Raw genomic sequence first — 19,381 nt, 5'->3', positions numbered from 1 at the left:
TCCAGCAGATCCACATTCCCCCCCAACCTTGTGTCATCATCCCCCCAGTTCCCACCCTGGACAGCCCGACTGCAGAGGGCTGGACAGCGCCAGAACTATCAGCTCTTGCAACGTATTTTTCTGCAGATTCTCAACCAAAACACCGAATGTTATGCTAGGAGTGGTATTCCCGTGTTTTATTTGTGTTCACTTGTCCAACAGCAATTAGCACCAGTATGTCATTAAAGCATCTCGCAGGGAGCCCATGGGTGGTTATTGCAGCTCTGCTCTCAGTTTGGGTTTCATAGGTGTGAGCTGGTGGGTCTGGTGTCCCACAGAGCCTTTGCCTCACTCCTGTCTCCATCACCACTGGGCGAGCTGTAGGTGAGAGCCGCTGGTTTGCAGGAGGGTATGTTTGGATTCGAAGCCAGAGAGGGTTTACACCTGTAGTTTAAACATCACTCTCAGTGAGGATTGTGCCACAGAGATAACCCAGCAGTAGTGGCCGCAAGAAGGGATTTGGCTAGTGAGACACACTTCAGGCATCGAGGTGAGTGCAGCCTATGGACCAAGTTCTGGGGAGCTGTCAGCCTTCCCCATTGTTACCTGGGCTGTACCACAGCTGTTTCCATGGTAAGGCAGCCTAAGCCCACTGCAGGACTGGGGACATGGCCAGTAAGCAATGCACCAGCAGAGGAATGGTGATGTTGGTTTTAGCTCTTGTGCTCTTCCTGCCCAGTATGAGGGACAGAGGTGTAAGAGGAAAAGTATTGCTTACCCCACTAGAAGGTCACAGTGCTGTCCTGGACAACAGTTTCCAGCCACAACAGAAGCCACACCACACAGTGCAACAAGTCCTCTGGTCCAGGAGAGACCAGAGACTCCTCCAGTCTTTCATCCTTGCCAGAGGCACCTGCACTGACACTGTTTTTTCCAAAGGCTAGCCTGGCTCCTTGCTGGAAGCAGGGAGAGCAGGTGTGGTAAACAGCTACTGACTGGTAGTTAGCCAAGGATATCCGTGGGCTTTGGGCTTCTTTCCCACTAAAGCATGACCCCAGTCCACCCACCTCCAGTTAACATCCAGCCCCGTGTCCCTCAAGACACCATTTCAGAAATCAGCAATATTTTAATCAAACCCTACTAAGGCCATCGTTACTTTCATGATTGCACATATTCCTCTCTCTGGAAAGCACAAGTATCCTTGTTAACACTCAAGGACAGGGTCGAGCTTCCCTCTTCCTGCAGCCAGGCAGTGTGGCCAGAGCAACCAACCACCTCCCAGCACCAACAGCCACAAGAGCTGATCCCAGATGGCTGAGCAGGCAGCAGGGACAACTGTCAGGAGCTGAGTGACAGCTTAGATGTATCGCTGAGTTTTTGCCAAGGCTCATCTCACCCAGTCACCTACAGCAAGGAGAGGCTAAGTACAGGGCTGTGAGCTGGAATCACTGGAGCACAAGGACATGGCACAGAATTGGGGCTTTAGAAGTCACCACTGTACTCTCCCACACACATAAAGGCTGGAGCAACTCTGGGCAGGCTCCACATACCCTGGGAAGAGACATCACTGAGGTGACAGTACCCAGAATTGATTTGCAGTGTAGTCCAGCTACATCAAGTGGCAATAAAACCGTAAGTGGCTCCAGGACAGCCTGTGCCCCATTTAGTGAGATGAACAGTGGCTTTTAAAAAGATCACTAAATCTCATCAGTGCTACCTATACAAACCTCATTTGTTTTAAAGGCTCCCATTAAAGTGCCTTTTATCCCTAGCAATAGGCAGTTTTAAATTGCAAATAACTTCTAAGATCAGTCCTGCTGTCCCACGGGAGAGAGAGAGGCTGTGGCAAGGGCTGCCCTTGGGGGACAAGGGTTCTTGAACACTGTGTTGAGTGTCTGGTTGAGATCTCCCGGTCCTGGCGTGGGAGTGCTGTGCAGCAGTACTGTCCCGTGGCTTTGCCGTGGTGTGCAGGGTCTCTGCTGAGTTGTCCAGGACGACTTCACCTTCCAGAGACCTCTGGGGATCCAAAGCAGGTCTCACCTCCAGCACGGATGTGTGGGAAGTGAGATGGGGCTGGTGGCTCAGGCCTCAGCATCGTCCTGGCCCAGCGTGTCAGCGTCGCGTAGGAGCGGTGTGGTCTCGGAGGAGGGGGATGCTTTGCTCTGCGTGGTGGGAGGGATCAGGCTCTTGTCGGTGGTTCTCTGCAGGGGAGGGACACGAGTTACAGTGTGTACATGGAGGTGGCACCGAGATCAGGCAGCAACTGCATCCCCACCTGGGGCACGTGCACCTCAAACCTCTTGGACTTTCATGTGGCCAAGGACCCTTGTCTTAAAATGATGAGTTTTGTACCTCCTCCCCTAACAACATGAAGTTATTTCCATTCCTGCCCACTGACAGCTATAACATCCCCCAAAGGCTCAGCCTGAAGAGCTGTGTCAGCAAGTGGAGGAGATATGGGACAAAGTCAGTGCAGTATGAGATGGGACATGGACAGTCTTTTCAGGGACAGAAGAGCCTGAAGACCCCCAAATGCACCACACACAGCACTTATTCCTAGCAGAACACCAGGTGCAGCCTCTGGGGAGGTGAAGAATGGAAGTTGGTCTTTCTGGCACCAAGAGGAAGGCTCCTCCTCACCTATAGGCTTACACCTACAAAATAGGTCACCACCCTCAAATTTGAGGAGGAGCCTAATACATATTCAAGCAGATCATGTGGGCCCTGACCCTAAATCATGGAAGAACCTCAGTAGGATGCAGCAAGTGACAGGAGTGGGTCACTCCCTGCTACTAAGGACAGAGACACCCACCTAGACATGTGCTGCTTACTGGGGACTTGGATTGGGGTGTTGTGAAGGGACTGCAAGGCTTGTCTAACCCTTTGACTATTGCCCATTGCTTCTTCAGTGTGGGAACAAGTGATACTACCACCTGGAAACTATTTGGGCATGTTGGCATTTGGTTGAAGGCTGGACTTGATGATCTCAGAGGTCTTTTCAACCTTAATGAGTTGATGATTCTATGATTCTAAAAGTGACTACAGATCTCAAATGGAAGGATAAAGCCAGGGCAAAAAGGATGTGTAATATTCAATGATCACTGACTCCAAGTTCAAGAACAGTCTACTTCAACAAGCATCCCAAGCCAGGAAAAGATGCCAGCAGGCCTACATGGATGAACCAGGAGCTCCTGGCTAAACCCACAGTCAGAAAGGAAGCATAAAGAAGGTGGAAGTAGGGACAGGTAACCTGGCAGGAATACAGGAGCACTCTCCCAGCATGCAAAGATGAAGAAAGGAAAGCCAAAGCTCAACCAGCACTAAATCCAGTCAAAGATACCAGAGACCAAAAAGGCTTCTATGAGTACCCAGGTGCCAAAAGAAAGAGTAGGGAACATGTGGGCCTGTTGCTGAATGAGGCAAGGGACCCCAGAAACCAGGGGAAAGTCTGGAGCAAGGAAGACACACCCTTGGTGGAAGAGGATGAGGTCAGAGAATACTTAAGCAGCCTATATATACACAAATCTATGGAGCCTGATAGGATTAGTGGGCTAATATCACAGGAAGACCACTCCCAAAGCTTTGAACAGTGCTAGCAATGAGTAGAGGGGCCCAAAGACTGAAGGAAAGCAAATGTCACTTCTAACTTGAAGTAGATTAAAAAGGAAGACCTCAGGAGCTACCAGCCAGTCAGCCTCCCTTCAGTCCTTGGGAAGGTGATGGAGCAGCTAATCCTAGGAACCATTTCCAGGCACATGAGGGACAAGAAAGTCATCAGGAATAGTCAGCATGGCTTTACCAAGGGGAAATTGTGCTTGACCAACTTTGATAAACATGTATGATGAAATGATTGGCTTGGTAGAAGAGGGGAGAACAGTGGATGTTGTCTACCTGGATTTCAGGCCTTTGACACTGTCTCTTCCATAAAAACCTTATAGGGAAGCTGATGAAGTATGGGCTGGATGAGTAGTGAGGTGAATTGAAAACTGGCTGAACAACCAGGCCCAAAGGCTCATGAGAAGGGGCATGAGGCCTAGCTGGAGGCCAGTAACCATCAGTGTACACCAGGGGTCAATGGTGGATCCAATCCTGTTTAACATCTTTATTAATGATCTGCAAAAACTGGGAGAGTGGCTGATATGCCAGAGTGACCTCAGCAGGCTGAGAAATAGGCTGGAGGGACCCTCATGAGGTTCAACAAGAGGATGTACAAGGTCTTGCACCTGAGGAAGCACAACCCCTCACCAATATATATCCAAGGGTCACCCAGCTCTGAATGCACCTTGGCAGAAAAGGAGCTGAGGTTCTCAGGGGACACCAAGCTGAACACGAGCAAGCAGCCTGCCCATGTAGCAAAAGCAGCCAACTGTATCCTGGGCTGTACTGGGAGTGTTGCCAGCAGGTCACGGAGGTGATCCTTCCCCTCTGCTCATCATTGGTGAGGTCAGACATGGAGTACTGTGTTCAATTCTGGCATTCCCAGGACAAGAGAGATCGAGCAACTGGAAAGAGTTCAGCAAAGGACCACTAAAGTGATTATGGGTCTTCTGTGTGAGCAAAGGCCAAGAGAACTGGGACTGTACAGCCTCAAGAGCAGAAGGCTCAGTGGGGATCTTACCAATGTATACAAAGATCTGAAGGGAAGGTGTAAATACAGACTCAGGCTCTTCTTGGTGGTGTCCAGGGACAGGACAAGAGCCAAAGGAGACTTAAACACAGGAGATTCCATCTGACCATTAAGAAATACTTTGTTTGGGTTTTTTTCTGTGCAAACTGTAGAAAATGAGAACAGGTTTCCCTGGGGTATCTCCATCTCTGAAGCTACTCAGAGACAGCTGGACACGATACTGGGCAACCAGCTGTAGGTGACCCTGCTTGAGCAGAGAGGCTGGACTAGATGACCTCCAGAGGTCCCTTCCAACCTCACCAATTCAGTGATTTTGTGAGCCTGTGAATACAAACCCAGACACTTTATACATCAGAAATTCCCTCTTGAAAGCCTCTCCATTGAGGCTTCCTACAAGCAGGGGAGGGGTGATACCCACCAGTTGACTACCTCTGTTTTACCCATTCAAAAACTTACCTCTGGATCTCCAACACTTGGAGCAGGGGAATACAGGCAGGAAAAGTATTTCCTCACACCTCTCCTGCTTTTCCCCCTGATCCCTGCTGATACTATTAGGGCTGCAGATCAGGTACACCAGGAGAAACAATAAGAGCATGTGCTTGCAACCTGGTTAAGTGCAAGTATTAAGACATCTAAATTGCCCTGAATAAAGCATCATTCTATCAAAGCTTGCCAGGAGGGCATGTCTGGTAGATGTGGACAGTAAACGTTTCATTTGATTGGTTTTAAGCAAAGTTTAATCAAATCAGGAGGAGAGAAAAGCATGTTACCTTGACTGGGTACCCACCTACAGTCTGGCTTCCCGCAACACCGTCCCCTTAACCGGAGGCAGGTTTTTGGCAGAGGTGGCCTGGTTGGCCTTATTACTGTCTGAGTTCTTTTTATTGCTACTCCAAAATAAAGAGCATTTTTCCTAGAAGACAATCAGTCTAGTTTATGGTGCACTTGGACATGAATTTCATGAGGGTTCCAATTTTCGGAGGAGATTCGAAAAAAAATAAAAATCACTGTTTATCTAGAATCTAGTTATTAATGAAGATTTCAAAATTTAGATTGAACTAAGTCCTATTGAAAATTTTGGTCCATGTCAAGCCAGTTTTAAAACGCTCTGTTTGCCTTTTAAATGTGAGGCTTTAGGCCACAATGGCAAAGGAGAGCTACAATGTCTGGGCAAGTTTTACACCCAATAGAGATTTACACATTTTTTGGAGCTGCAGGTCCAACAGATGCATTTCAAACTGGCTCCACTAGAAACTAGACTAAGATTTAAGTGTTTCACAGTACCTCATATCTGCACTGCACTCAGAGCACACTGCTCCCTCCAGAAGCCAGAGGCACACCAGACACTCCGGGGAGGAGCTGGGTTCAGGGAGACCTTCACGCTGGCAGACACGTGAAGGTGTGGACAATGTCCCCGCTCAGTGTCCCCTCTGACATCACCTGTGACTTCGAGAGGCAGAACTGTGCACGATTAAGCAATCAGCGCCAGATCAGCAACACTTCAATCAAATGAGGAACACACCTTGGCTGCAAATTGCTGTCTTCCAGTTTACAAGCTCTTATCTACTCATTAGGCAGAGACGTTCATGCCTTGTTGTGCAGCTTTCTTAGAGATTTATACAGTCATTGAGGCTTTTTGTTATCACTTTCCAGGTAGTCAGGCACTTCCTGCAGTTGATTTTTAGTTCTAACACTTTTGGCTGAGCACACAAATACTGCTGGCTTATGCCTGGGTTTGGGATACTTCACAAGCAGATATTCAGTTGACTTGAATGAGTTTAAAAATCCAGCTTTTCTCCCTGACCCTTTCTGGCATGTTTCAACCTCTCTGATACCAAGAATTAAGACTTGCACAAAGCAGGGTGAGGAAATGCCAGCTCAGGGCTGCATAAGGTGTTGGAAATAGCTGCCCAGTCCTTGTTCAGACCCACTGATGTCAAGCATCAGAGTGCAGTCTGTCTGCCAGCAACCACTCACATGTGCTGAAGTGGAGTGGTTCAACCCAGGACCCTCCTGGGAGCACAGTAAGGGTTTGGTGATGAGCTCTGAGCTCTGTGTTGGGCCCTAGCATCACTCCCACTCTGCAGGGAAGTGCATGGTGGAACGAGGGGATTTGGGATCATGTGTTTAAGTCAATTAAGCAGTTGTAGACTTGGTTATAATCCAATTACATGATACTCTGAGAACCCTGGTGCTATTTAAGGTGGGTCTGCACTAGTGTTTCAGTAAGGGCAGCTACAGGAGGCTGAGCAAAGGCAGCCCCTCAGACAGGCCTCCCCTTAGCCCTCTGTCATCCCTAGCATTGCCTTTTTATCCCCACAAGTAGCTTCTTCACCTCTGTAGCTTTAGAGCCAACCTAAGCCAACTGACTGTAGTGCAAAACTAAATCAGCTTGCTTTGATAGAGGTTAGGGTAGGGAGCTAGATCTCTGCTTCAAGAGCTAAAGCTTGTAGAGAGCTTAGTGTTATCAGATCACTGTTGTGGAGCTGGAGCCACAGACCTGCACTGAGTGTTTTAGCTGTTTGATATTCTGTCCTGACAGCTCAGCTCAGTCTCACCCCCACTGCCCTCCCCATCAGGGGCTGACTGCTGCCAGCTCCCGGCAGGCTTCAAAGGTCTTCACTTCTCAGTAATCCCACATCCACAAAGGCTCTGAGGGTTTCACTTCCAGAGCTATTTGGAGTAGTTTGCACAGAAACCAAGTGTGTTTCAGGGGAAGACAGAATCTGGGCTGGGCTGAGAAGCAGCCACAGTGACCGTGTCCCCTCTGCAAGAACAGAGCAACAGCACCTCATCTGTGAGCAAGCTGTGCTCAAGTAGCTCCATCCTCTGGAGAAAGCTCTGTTCTGATTAGAAAAAACTGTTGGGACCCTGCAGAGATGCAGATTTGTGCAGTGGCACAGACCTGCTGCTGCCTTCTACAGATGCTGGGTTGAAGAACTAGGCTTGTTTCTTCATTAGCTAGGTGAGCTGAGAAATACCTCCTCCTCCAGGAAGCCACTTTCATCACTGCCGTGCACCAAGAAGGTCAGAAATGATTTATATTATCTATTTTCAGCCAAATTTCTAGATGGCTGAGGAAGCCCTGCTGCTATCTGCTGGCACTTGGCACCACTAGGAGATTGTTGGTGGCATCAGCCAATGTTTCCTCAGGCATGTTAGATTGTCAGCCCAATCTATATAATCTGATTCAATCTGATTTGACTAACAGCATTTCCCATTAGACATCTGCAGATTCTTACCTTACTCATTGCCATGAGTACAGCTGCTGAGATAATGAGAGGGACACTCAGCCCAAGGAAGATATATTGCACGTAGTCCAGCAGCGATGGGAGCAGCACCAGGTTGGTGTAAAACTGCTTTAGGACTGAGCCTTCGATAGATCCACTCTGCTCAAAAAAGCAGAGTTGTCAGTGGCATTTTCCTCCCATCCAGGGCTGAGACAGACCAGCTGAACAATTCCTCTCCCACCACCTCCCAGCAGAAATTTGGGAATTTATGCAAGATTCAGTCAGGCTAGAAGCTTTTACTGGAGTCAGCCAGACATGCACACAGCTGGAGGCTGCACTGCCTGGCCCACATTAGCACGGGGAGCTGGCAGCTCTGTCCTGGGCCCTATTTAACCCCACATCTAGGGCAGAGCCAGAGATTTACCAAGTATAGTGCAGGGTTTGTTCAGCTCAGAGAGATTAGTGACACAGCCAAGTATTGAAAAGCCTTCTGTTGGTGCTTAATTAGTCTGGCTGGCTTAAAGCTTTATCCAAAGGGGAGTTTCCCCAGCACTGGGTGATGGGGAAGGAGGAGAGGCTCTGCAGAATCAGGTCAAGGAAGGCAGCTCACCTCAGCAAACCACAGCAGCGGCAGGACCACTGGCTTGATCTTCCCTGTTTGACTGGGAGGGGAAGAAAATGAAAAAAAAAAAAAAAAAAAGAAAATCACACAGTAAGGTTTATGGTTGACCAAGGCCACAATTAGTACCATAATTCTTCCTAAGGGGATGGGGCTACAGACATAGTGGTCAGGAAACAGCATAAGGAGATGACAATCCCTGCTGCTTCAGTGAGATGCTGCCACCTTGGGGGACAAAATCCAACCTGGGCTTTTCATGCAAGAGCAGAGCTTACACTTCCACTTGGGCTTAACTGCCTGAGGACAGCAGTAAGTGCCATCCCAAACCTGAGCTCCAGGGAAATGAAACTCAATAAACCAGAATGCTAAAGTTCATGCCTCAGTCACCTGGATGGTACCATGGGGTGGTACAGCCAAGCTGGAAGCACTGGGGCTGTGTGCAGGTATATGCACCTCAGTCAAAGCAGCAAGAGCACACTCCCACCTTTACAGATATTTAACATCTGGCACCACACAATTTGGTTACAGAGACTTCCTGTTTGCTTTCACAGAGCTGGAAGTGTCTTTTTGGACACAGACTTCCCTATCCACCCTGCAGGCAGAGTGTGTTTTGCCTCACCAGGTTGGAGGTAACACCCAAACAGCAGCACAGTGCAGGTGAACTGCTCCTGCCTTGCCATGAGGAGGAGTCCATCCATCCATCACCTGTCTGGTCAGGGGTGGGAATACTGCCAGAGCTGAGCAAACAGGCAGCCACACATTGCACTGCTAAAGGACAGCAGCTTGTGGTCACAGCAGGAGCCAGCTGGCTCCAGAAATCAGGACAACAGGTCATGGTAAAGCTGTTTCATCTTTGGAGAGAGTAAACTCCACAGTGACCACAGCACTAGCAGCACTCCCTGCTCAGGGGAGGGAGATGGACATTTCTAGAAAGTGACTACTTACATTATACCAGACACCTGCTTTATGTACTGGTTCAGCTGAAGCTTGATGGAGCAATTCATGGGGATGCCAGTCATCTGCACAGGAAGAGACCAACCAGGTCATCAGTGACTTCATAGGAACCAACAGACCCTTCTCAGCAATGCCCCAAGACCACAAAAACATCACACCTCAGAGCTGGCCTCATTGACACCCATTAGGGCATTGGTTTCTCATGACACTGCAGTTTTGCAACTCATTTTTACAGGCAGAGAGTTTTTCTTGGACTGTCCCTGTTTGTACTCAGCAGCCTACAGCTAGATAAGAATATAGTTAACTGTACTGTTATCAGTAGATGTTTGATACTGTAATAAACTTAATTAGATTTTCATAACTGTGATAAGAAAAGCAGTCAGAACTCAATGCCGAGATAAGAGGCAGTTTACCTTACCTCAGGAGAGAAATTGGTTTTTTGCTTGAGCAAACATCACTGATCATTTGGAAAAACTGACCATGCCCAACACAGGCTGTGGGTAGAAAATCCCAAAGTGCCCTCCCCTTCATCAGCTGGGACAATGATGCCTCAGGACACCTCAACTCATCCCTTCTGGAGTGGTGATTTTACCCTTATGCTGTAGGTCTGTGAGGAATGTAACACAGCAGCCTGGTGCAAAAGCAGCCAGTTTGGTGGGCAGGTTGAGAGACTGGAAGAAACCAGCTCAAAACTGGTGGTGTCAGCCTCAGCCACAGCATGGTCTCCGAACCTTGCCAGCCAGTTCTCATGCCAATACACATTTGCAGATTTGGGGCATAGCTGGGCTGCTGCCAGATACACCTCCTGGTGTTATAGGCCTGAGTCAGTAGAAAGAACTTGACTGTGCTTATCGAAACAATTATGCTTATAATTGGTTCTGCAATTCTCTAGAAGCCAGGCTAATTATTCAATCAGTTTATGGCTTTAACATTTTTATCTGCACATGTCCTCGCCAGTCTTTGCACTATGGAACCTGCTCAAATCAGTGCCACGAGAGCAGAGTGGGGCCACCACGCAGACAGCAGCAGAGCAGGGGCGAGGGGAGGACCTGGGTGGGCTCACTCACAGGGTGCACATCGAGGAAGAGCGCGTGGTGCTCCTTGCTGGGGTGAAGACCTTCGACAGCATTCACCAGGGACGGGTCAGCGTTGTAGAAGTGAGGGTGGGAAATGAACATCGGCGCATCTGGATGAGATCAAAGGCACCTTAAGCTCCTTCACACCCATCCGAGACTTTGTTGAGGTTAAAACCTTGAAGTACTTGTTCTGAACAAGCTTTTATAGTTTGTTCCTCCCAGCAAGAAAGCTCCTTCCCTGCCCACAGGTTATTCCATTGCTCTGGGAGGGTGAAGACTCAGGGTTTTAGCTGCTCTCTCCCACCATGCACCACACAACACTGTGGTAACTCACTGTTCCCAGACACCAAGTCTGGATCCTCGTTCCTGCCTGACCCGCGCTCCATGTCCAAAGTTAACATTTGATTTGGCAGTTACATGGGCTGCTCTTCCCTGCTCTCTCCCCAGCTCAGGGGACATGAGCTCCCACTATACCCTTGGGTATTCCCACAAATGCCAGGCTGGGATCACAAGGACTTTGGGCACAAGGTTCCCTCATTGCAGAGATGCCTATGGGAGTGCACACAGAGCCCAGCAGTACCTTTCAGCACTCTGGATACCCCTCCTGGTGTTACAGACCTGAGTCAGTGGAAAGAACTTCACTGTGCTTATTGAAACAATTATGCCTGTAATTAGTCCTGCACTTCTCTAGAAGCTAGGCTAAATTGGAGCTGATTTTCCAGCCAGCCAAGCTTCTATCACAGTTCAATCCTGGTATGGCTGGGGAGGAAAGGACTTACTGAGCTTGCAGGTGCTGACGTTCTGGATGCCAGACTGCATGCAGGGGCAGAAGCCCTCGTTGGGTGGATAGTCTGTGCCATTGGCAAAGAGGGTTTTTGGTGCCACGAAGCGATAGGTGGGCACACCCTTGAACTTCCCCGACCGCTCATACACCAGTTTCATGGATCTGGAAGGGTTTCAGTGGAGAAGGATCAGGGTTAGCCAACAGGTTCCCAGCTCAGAATTGGGTTCTTATCTTCACTGGATAAGACGCAGTTGCAATTTAACTTAGACTTTGAGATCAAGATAAGCCCTCAGAGCAGTGCTTTGGATGGGGAGTGAGTATTTAAGCCATTTGCTTTCCATGTTTTAAGCACAGATAAAGGGTTGGTCAGGACCAGCTATGGAGTGAAACTAGAGGCTTATAAGTCTGTTTGCTGTATCCAGGTGAGATTTGTTTAAAGGCATGTAGTAATCCCCAGGGCTGCTCTCCAAGAGATAATACCCACTTTGTGCAAGCCTTGGCTCCGAGGTGCTCTGTCACAGGGGATGGACACTGGCTAAAATCTCTTTTGCAGCCCAAATCCAGCAATAGGCTGTCAGGGGAGTGGAAAATTTTACTACATTACACAGCAAGTTTTTTTCTGGCAACAATAAGCTATTGCTGTTACACTGCAATATCACTACCAGCTGCCCAGGATCAATGTGAGTATCTAGGACAAAAGTTTGCTCCCTTCACACTCGAGCAAGGCTTGCAGGGATGACAGAATGGGTAAGTGGGTCACAGCAGGGACCCAGGACAGCCTGGACAGGCCAAGGGGATGCTCATTCCTATAGATGCCTTCTGACACCAGGATCAAGGATGGGGGGGGAAAAAGTCCGGGCATATTCAGCAGTTACATGCACACCACTTGGCTGTGCTCACCTTCCAGCAAGGAGGCAGAGGCTGCTGTAGCACATCAGCAGGATAAACCTTGCCTGCCTTGCAGGGATAATCCAGATAGTTGCATCTCAGCATCAGCTGCACTTAGTGTGCACACAGCACAAGAGATGAGCCCTGTATGCCCTGCAGCAAGGTGGATATGCTCTTACTCTGTCAACTGATGTTCGAGCCTCTGGGCTAGCAGAGAGGCTGAGGCAGAGGTTTGCAGAGAAGAGACAGCACTGTCTGGTGAAGAGGCCAAGCCACTTCCCCCACAGCTCTGTCTGGCAGAAACCTCCCGTGTTAACAAGAAACCAAGCTTGGTTTCTCTCACTTCACTGGACACCTTGCCTGCAAACATGCTCTGTTCTAAAGCTTTCTGTAGTTTTACAGAATCGGGTACGTGTATTTAAACTTAGGTTACAGGTAAACTTCCCTGCATGTTCCTGGCTCCAAGTCATTCTGGTGTTTGCTGATGTTCCTTGTGTAGAGGAATTTCTGTGCTAGTGCTTGGCTCAGCTGACTTTGTTTATTCACTGAAGAGGTCATTGTTCTCTATTCAACATAAGGACTTGCTTGTTTTGCAGCATTATCTGCAGAACCTGAATTAACATTATCTTCCCCAAGCTGGAGACAGGGATTTTGTGCCTGCCTCTCCTCCAGCCTCAGGGATATGCACAGAGAACAGCTATGCAGGATACTTTAACCCCTGTGTGATCAGCTAAGTGTCTTAGACAGGGCAGACAAGCACAGCAATGCATGAACCAGGCAGAAAAAAAAAAAATAAATAAAAAAATTAAGAAACAGCCTGGAAATGGTGTCACAAGTTCTGTCCTGACAATCTCTATAAGGGTTTAGTCAGCTGAAACAGTTCTGCAAATAGTTCCAGCTGCATTTCCTCCTCACAACCCTTACTTCTCCCTCTCACTGCCCACATCTTATCTAGACTGGTTATTTTCTACTGATTCAATGTGGGCAAGTCGGACTTGTCTGATTATCTGGAAGGTATTTATAGACACCACAAGATGCTGGTAATCAGATAACTATGCTGTTGGCAAAGCTCAGATACTGCAACCCCAAAGTGCAGCTGAACTTTAACTACAGAAGTGAGTCCAGAGCCCTCTGTGTCACTGCACAGGTATTCTGTGTGTGCAGGATGAGTGCAGCATGTCCTGCCACCTGCACAGGGCCAGGCTGGCAGCTGTGGCCTCACCTGCAGGCATCAGGGCTGTAGAACTCCAGTGAGGTTGGAGACATGAACGGTGGCCACATCTCCCCTGATGTCCCATTGATCATGTTGCACTCGTTGCTCCGCCAGTAGCTCACCTGAGGGACAGGTGTAGAGAGAAGAGCTCAGAAGGATGAGCTTGTTAGAGTTGGCTTCCACCCCTGCATGGGACATACACCACCCTACACTGCTTCTATAGCAGCTTGAGGCCACAACACTGAAGAATGCCAAAGATCTTTCCCAACCTCAATGATTCTGTGAGTCAAACATTTGCCCAATTAATGGTCAAGACCCACTTGTTCCAAGTGCTCCCACAGTGGTTGATCTGTAAATTCAGTTGACTTGAGTTGGGAGTGAAAGTTCACAAGGAAAGAACAAGCATCCCTTTAACAAGGGTATTTAAAGCAAAGCTTTAAACACAGGCCACAGGAGCCTGAGACTTCAACCCTGAGAGGCAACCAGCTCTAACAGCATTTCAAGGGAGTCCAAGCAACACCCATGATAAGCTGAATTTAATGCTTCCTGACAAGCCCCTTGCCACGTGGCTGCCCCTTGCAACTTGCTAGTAGAAACTTGTCTTCAAACCTACAACACAGAGACAACAGCACCCAGAGCTTTCAGTTTATCTTGTTTTACATCAGGCACTGCCCCTGTATTAGAGATTTGCTGTCTGTCACTTACCTTCTTTAGCCCATTCCATGAATCCACCATGTGAACCTGACTGATGTTCTTCATGCCTGTGTTCACTGTGAACAGTCCTGAATTGGAATTGTTAAGCTGCATAGAGAAGAAACAACTTTTCAATCCATTACACACATCAAGCCTAGAATATATTACTGACTTTGGGTGCTTTGTCAGCTCTAGAGGTGCTTCACACAGTCAACTACTGAGCTTTTACTTATTTCAGTTGTGTGTCCGAGCTAACCCCAAGATCAATGTTGCTGTGGTTTTAGCATTCCCCAACCAACACTTTACTCACCTCTACAAATAAGCCAAACTTCCCCTTGAAAGGGATCAGGCCAGGAACAAGCATATTTATTGTGTCTATAAGAGGGTCTTCATAACCCCACATGATCTCTCCCACCGTCCGATTCATGAACGCCTCCTGTTTCAGGCCAGCCAGGGCTCCACTCAGTAATATCTTGATCACATTTGGCAGTTTTTCCATCATCACAGCTGCTCCCTGGGAAAGAAAAGAACTCTATATTGAGAGCCTCATCTTTACCTGATAAAAAGCATCTTTGGTGCTCAGCAAGGTCCTTCTGTTGTTCCGATCTATAGCCCCAAAGGGGCTGAACAGACTGAGGTTCTTCATTTATTCCCAGCTTGGGAAGAAAGCAGTTGAAGGCTCACAGGCTTCAGTTCACCTGAGGATGCTCAGGTAAGGTTGCAGATTCAAGCCCTGCAACCTTGCCAGCCCCTCTGCACACTCAGGCTTTGGAAGATTAATAGCCAAAAATAATTAACACCCAGAAAGCAAAAAATTGCCTTTTATAAGCTTAACCACCTCATTGCTTGATTAGCCTTCAGCCCTACATGAAAGTAACCTTTGAATCAATATTGGGCATCACCACCCTCCCTGCAAGCTCAGAAGTTGGAACCCACCCAGGGAGCAAGTACTTACCATCATCAAAATGTTCGGCACAACGATGTAATCGTCTTCGGTGCCATTGGACAAGTCTGGCTGGAAGAAAAGGTTCCGATACTCCAGGAAGGAAACTGTGTCATTGTCATGGAAGGTGATATTTGTTTTATACCTGTACTCTCTGCAAAGAGATAGGAGACATCATGGGAACCTTCTCCAAAGAGATGGGAAAGCTCATGGGAACCTTCCCCCAGGCAGAGCTCCCGCAGTGCCTGTGGAGCAAGGATGGGCTGCACAGGCTTGGGCTTGCTGCTGAAGTATGGAAAAGGTCAAATCCCAGTGAGGAGACCAGCTGGGGAGGCAGCACACCAGGGAGATGATGTCAGCCTCACACCCCAACCAGGGTTAGGGTCTAGCAGGAGGAGATGGCAGCCCATGAGCAAGGCATCCCTAACAGACTGGATTCTTGCAGACACCAAGTGTTTCTTCCCAACTCAACACCCAGCTGACAAGGGGTTTGAGACACAAGCATAAGTCTCCTCTGTCACTTCACCTACTGCTATTGCAAAGCTCAGCCCCATCAGAAAGGTGCCCAGATACGCAGAGCTACACCAATCCACACGCCAGGAGAGGACCAGACAGGATGCCACAAGATCCACCAGTGAGTCCACACTGACTTCCCCCCAGGTTCAGGGCAGTCTGACCCTCTGCACAGCATCATGGCCCTCCTGCTCCTCAGGGCTTCAGGCCATGCCATCTCCTACACACTGCCCAGTGCTGCTCCACTACAGCCTGTGCCACAGGGGCAGCCCAGTCTCAGAGGCTACGTTGCTCTGCAGCAGCATGAGGTTGTCCCCAACATTGTGAGTCTGTTACAGCTCCCGAAGGAACTGAAGCTCAACTCGCCAGCAAAAACAAAGTCCTTTACTGTGGAGCCTCTGTTTTACAGCCCACATTAAGGAAGGGCACTAATCTTGTTCAGCGGGAACACAAGGACACTAATAAGCTTTGCCCCTTTGTTTATTCTTATTTACAGTAAGTGAAGCCTTTTCCCCAAGCCAAAGAGACTGACGTGATTGCAACGTACAGATCCCACGTGGTGTGCCCTGGCAAGCCCAGGGGAAAGAGGGGCATACAGATACTGCCAGGTTTCCCCCCAGCACTGTTCAGCTTTGGGCTAACTAGTAATCTTCCCACGAGTTTGCTTAGGCTGTTGACTTCACCTCACCATATTAGAGCAGCCACTAATGTGTTAAATATCACTACTTATGGGTAAGCTCACACGCTTAACTAAAAGTCAACCATCACTTCATGTTTCAGGTGCAAAGAAGCATCTGGGGCTTCAGCCACCATCCTCAGCCATGACAAACAGACCCAGACCTGCTGTGGCTGGGGCTGATGCTCCATACTGGTTCCCATGACCAGAGCACTCATGCCAGGCAGGTTCTGGCTCTTATGCTAGATAAGAATTTAGGCCAACCCATGAAGTTTGATATTGAGGTGACTCCAGGTCCAGAGCTGGACTCTTAAATGCACAGCAAAGACAAAACAAGTGCACTCTGAAGATGGACACCCACCACCACACCAATGTCCTTCATGCCCATGTTTGGATTATATTAGCCCAGGTCTAGCTGCCCAACAGGCCCCAGCATGGCACTGAGCTTCACAACTTAGTGGAGCATTCACCAGCCTTACTACCTTGGTGGCCAGAGGTCCCACTCATGGCTTTAGCAAGATCAGAGCAATTAGAGCACATTTGGGTCGTTTTAAAATCCTATGCCACTGGACGCACACCAAGTATGTTAATGCCATGCCCTCCTGCCAGAGGAGTCAGACAGCAGCCTGGCCAGCAGCACGGGGACCAGGCTCACACCAGGCTGGGCTACAAGTGGTACCTGACCTGTACACATAGGGTCCACGTTGGCTCAGCATTGGCTTTGCTCCTTGGAGGACCTGCTTGGGGTTCAGCACTTCAAAGAAGTGCACTGACAAGTAGAAAGGAACAGGAATGTCTTTCCACATCTTGAAGGAGATGCTGTTGGGATCAATCCTGACATTCTGCAAGGGGAAAAGATAAAAGAAAACAAAGCAGTAAGGAGACAATTTCTAGGTTCAGTGGCTGCAGATGAGCACATCCACCCCTGGCTCCACATCAGGCCCAGCCAAAGGTGGCAGCTCCAGCAGGGGCTCTCCAGAGGATCCAGGCATGTTATGCAAACTGAAACTGAGCTAGATTTAAACTGAGAAGTCTTATGTATGCAGAAACATCAATTTTATGCCACAGGATATCTGTTGGCTTATTTATTCAGGCTCAACTTTCCTGAGCCTACCCAGAGGGTTTCAGAGTTTTTTGGATGTGCTGAACACTACCTCTGTGCTAGACAAATCAGCACTGAATTATTCACAGCTCTGCATGTTCCACTTGCCTGGCAGAAACAACTCTGCCCCCAAAGTCTTCACTCATCTGCTGCATTTGGCTGTTCCACACAGCCATGAGCAGGCAAGGGCTTGGAGAGGTGACACAGCCAGCCTCACAAAGGAGTGCCAACAGGACGAGCCCACTAGATTCCTCAAAAGCAACCAACAGGATGAGCCCATTAGATTCCTCAAAAGCAGGAGAAGTGGGATGGTAACCCAGCTGTGTCCCAATAGCACAGCACAGGATACCTCTGATTCCTCTCAGCTGCCATCCTGCATTGACTCATAGCTGCTCATGTGGCAGGTTGTGTTTCCATATCACTGTCCTGTTTGATGGGAAATGCCTTCAGGAGCTCAAAGAGAACTTAAGCTCTCCCCAGCAGAGTAGCTGACATCTGGGTACATCTGTCTCCACTCCCTCCCTCCCTGCCTCCAAGGGGCTGATTTATGGGCAAGAGCTTGTTCCTTCTTGAACATTTACTTCGGGTGTGTTCCACCATAATCCTTTTTTTACTGCAAGCACAAATCCTTGCCCTGCTTAGGTAACCCAGCCAGCTTATGGAAGTGATCCACTAACTTGTGAAGGCACGTGGGCTTTATCTAACTGCAGCTCAGCAGCTCTCCTGCTCTGGAGCAACTCGATATGACTGGACCCACATTTGCTGGCACAAGGCATTGAGATGAAATGTTGCCAGAGGCTTCCCCACAACACTCCATCTTTCTTCAGCTATTTCATGGTCAGGCTACCAGGATGGGCTACCCACAAGCAGCAGGGGTCTGCAAGTTTCTCATCCAAGCCCAGATCCTCCAAGTCCTGTCCCTGAGAGGACATCTCCACAGTGTAGTGTAACCCATCTAACATAGCAAACCCTTCCCACCTCCACTTCCATGCCCACATTCCACTGGCCAAGACCCTGCATCCTGCCAGCCTCCAGGATTTCATGGCAAAGCAGCACTGATAGGACATTTTCATTGAGTGTTTTATAATCCTATTGCCCAAGCATCCAATTGAGTATGTTTGGGAACATCTGGGTTTTCTTTACTTGCTTGTTCTGTCTTGCACTCCCTGATCACTTGTTGCATATGCATTTATTTATGTAATATGTATCCAGTCATAGGGAGCTGCATCCCAGCTCCCTGCTGCCTTTCCCAGCCTTCTCCCAACTGGGCACAGCAGCTCAAGGTACTGGTGCTGCAAAGATCCACCTAACAGGGTAGCCTCAGAATTAAGCTACTTGTAGGTCAAAACAAACATGGTCATATGTCTGTAATAAAAAGAGAGTATTTGTCACTTATATGGGTTACAAAGTGTGACTGAAGTGTTTGGCCTCATCTGACCCAGCAGCAGCCTCTCAGTTCCTGATGAACTGAAATGAACTTCTTACTGCCCATAGGCTCCAGGCAGGACCAGAAGAGCAGGCTCCACCACAGTGGCCAAATCCTGCATCTCCAGGAGGGAGACTCCAGGGGAAGGAGGTTGCAGCCACCCTGCTCAATAAAACTGAGAATTGAGGTTTCCCCTGCAGACTGAGAGGAGCACTCACGCTAGTTGTCAGGCAGACCTCAGCCTCCACATCCTCTCACCATCCTCCTCATCACTCTGCTAGACCAGCACGGATGGTGCTGTCAGCCAGCTCCCAGCTTTCAGCATGGACAGCACCAGAGCTCCCAGGTGGAGCAGCAAAGAGTGGCAGAGTGATGAGTTGATGCAGCCTCACTGTGTTCAGGCTCGTACCTTAGGCAGGTCCAGGGCATATCCCCAGTTTTTGCATGGCCAGCACCTCAGTCAGCCCAATATAAGTTCAGTTTCTGCAGATGGAGCGGGATATAGGCTCCAAGTCCTTTGGGTCTCAGACTCTCTTTATTTTTTTCTCTTAGGCCTAGGTTCCCCTACAGGCTTTACTCAAATTTTTTTCTCTTAGGCCTAGGTTCCCCCACAGCCTTTACTCAAAATATTCTCAAAGCCACCAACTCTTTGCAATTA

General features: G+C 48.7%; 1 protein-coding gene across 1 annotated transcript; it reads right to left on the bottom strand.

The window, feature by feature from the left end:
* Positions 1-2,060: 2,060 nt before the first annotated feature.
* Positions 2,061-17,037, bottom strand: SCARB1 (scavenger receptor class B, member 1; the record flags this gene model as incomplete). The annotated part of the gene is made up of 11 exons (XM_009079042.1): positions 2,061-2,180; positions 7,849-7,995; positions 8,447-8,498; positions 9,401-9,474; positions 10,477-10,595; positions 11,265-11,431; positions 13,380-13,492; positions 14,076-14,171; positions 14,374-14,577; positions 15,019-15,160; positions 16,880-17,037. Coding segments are annotated over 11 exons (1,392 nt in total), but the record flags the coding sequence as incomplete, so codon positions are not given.
* Between the last annotated feature and the right edge of the window lie 2,344 nt (positions 17,038-19,381).

The sequence above is a fragment of the Acanthisitta chloris genome, unplaced genomic scaffold (genome assembly GCF_000695815.1).
Source record: "Acanthisitta chloris isolate BGI_N310 unplaced genomic scaffold, ASM69581v1 scaffold30557, whole genome shotgun sequence".
In the NCBI taxonomy this organism is placed as follows: Eukaryota; Metazoa; Chordata; class Aves; order Passeriformes; family Acanthisittidae; genus Acanthisitta; species Acanthisitta chloris.
Note: the sequence above shows the minus strand (reverse complement) of the source record. Positions and strands in the feature narration are given on the sequence as shown.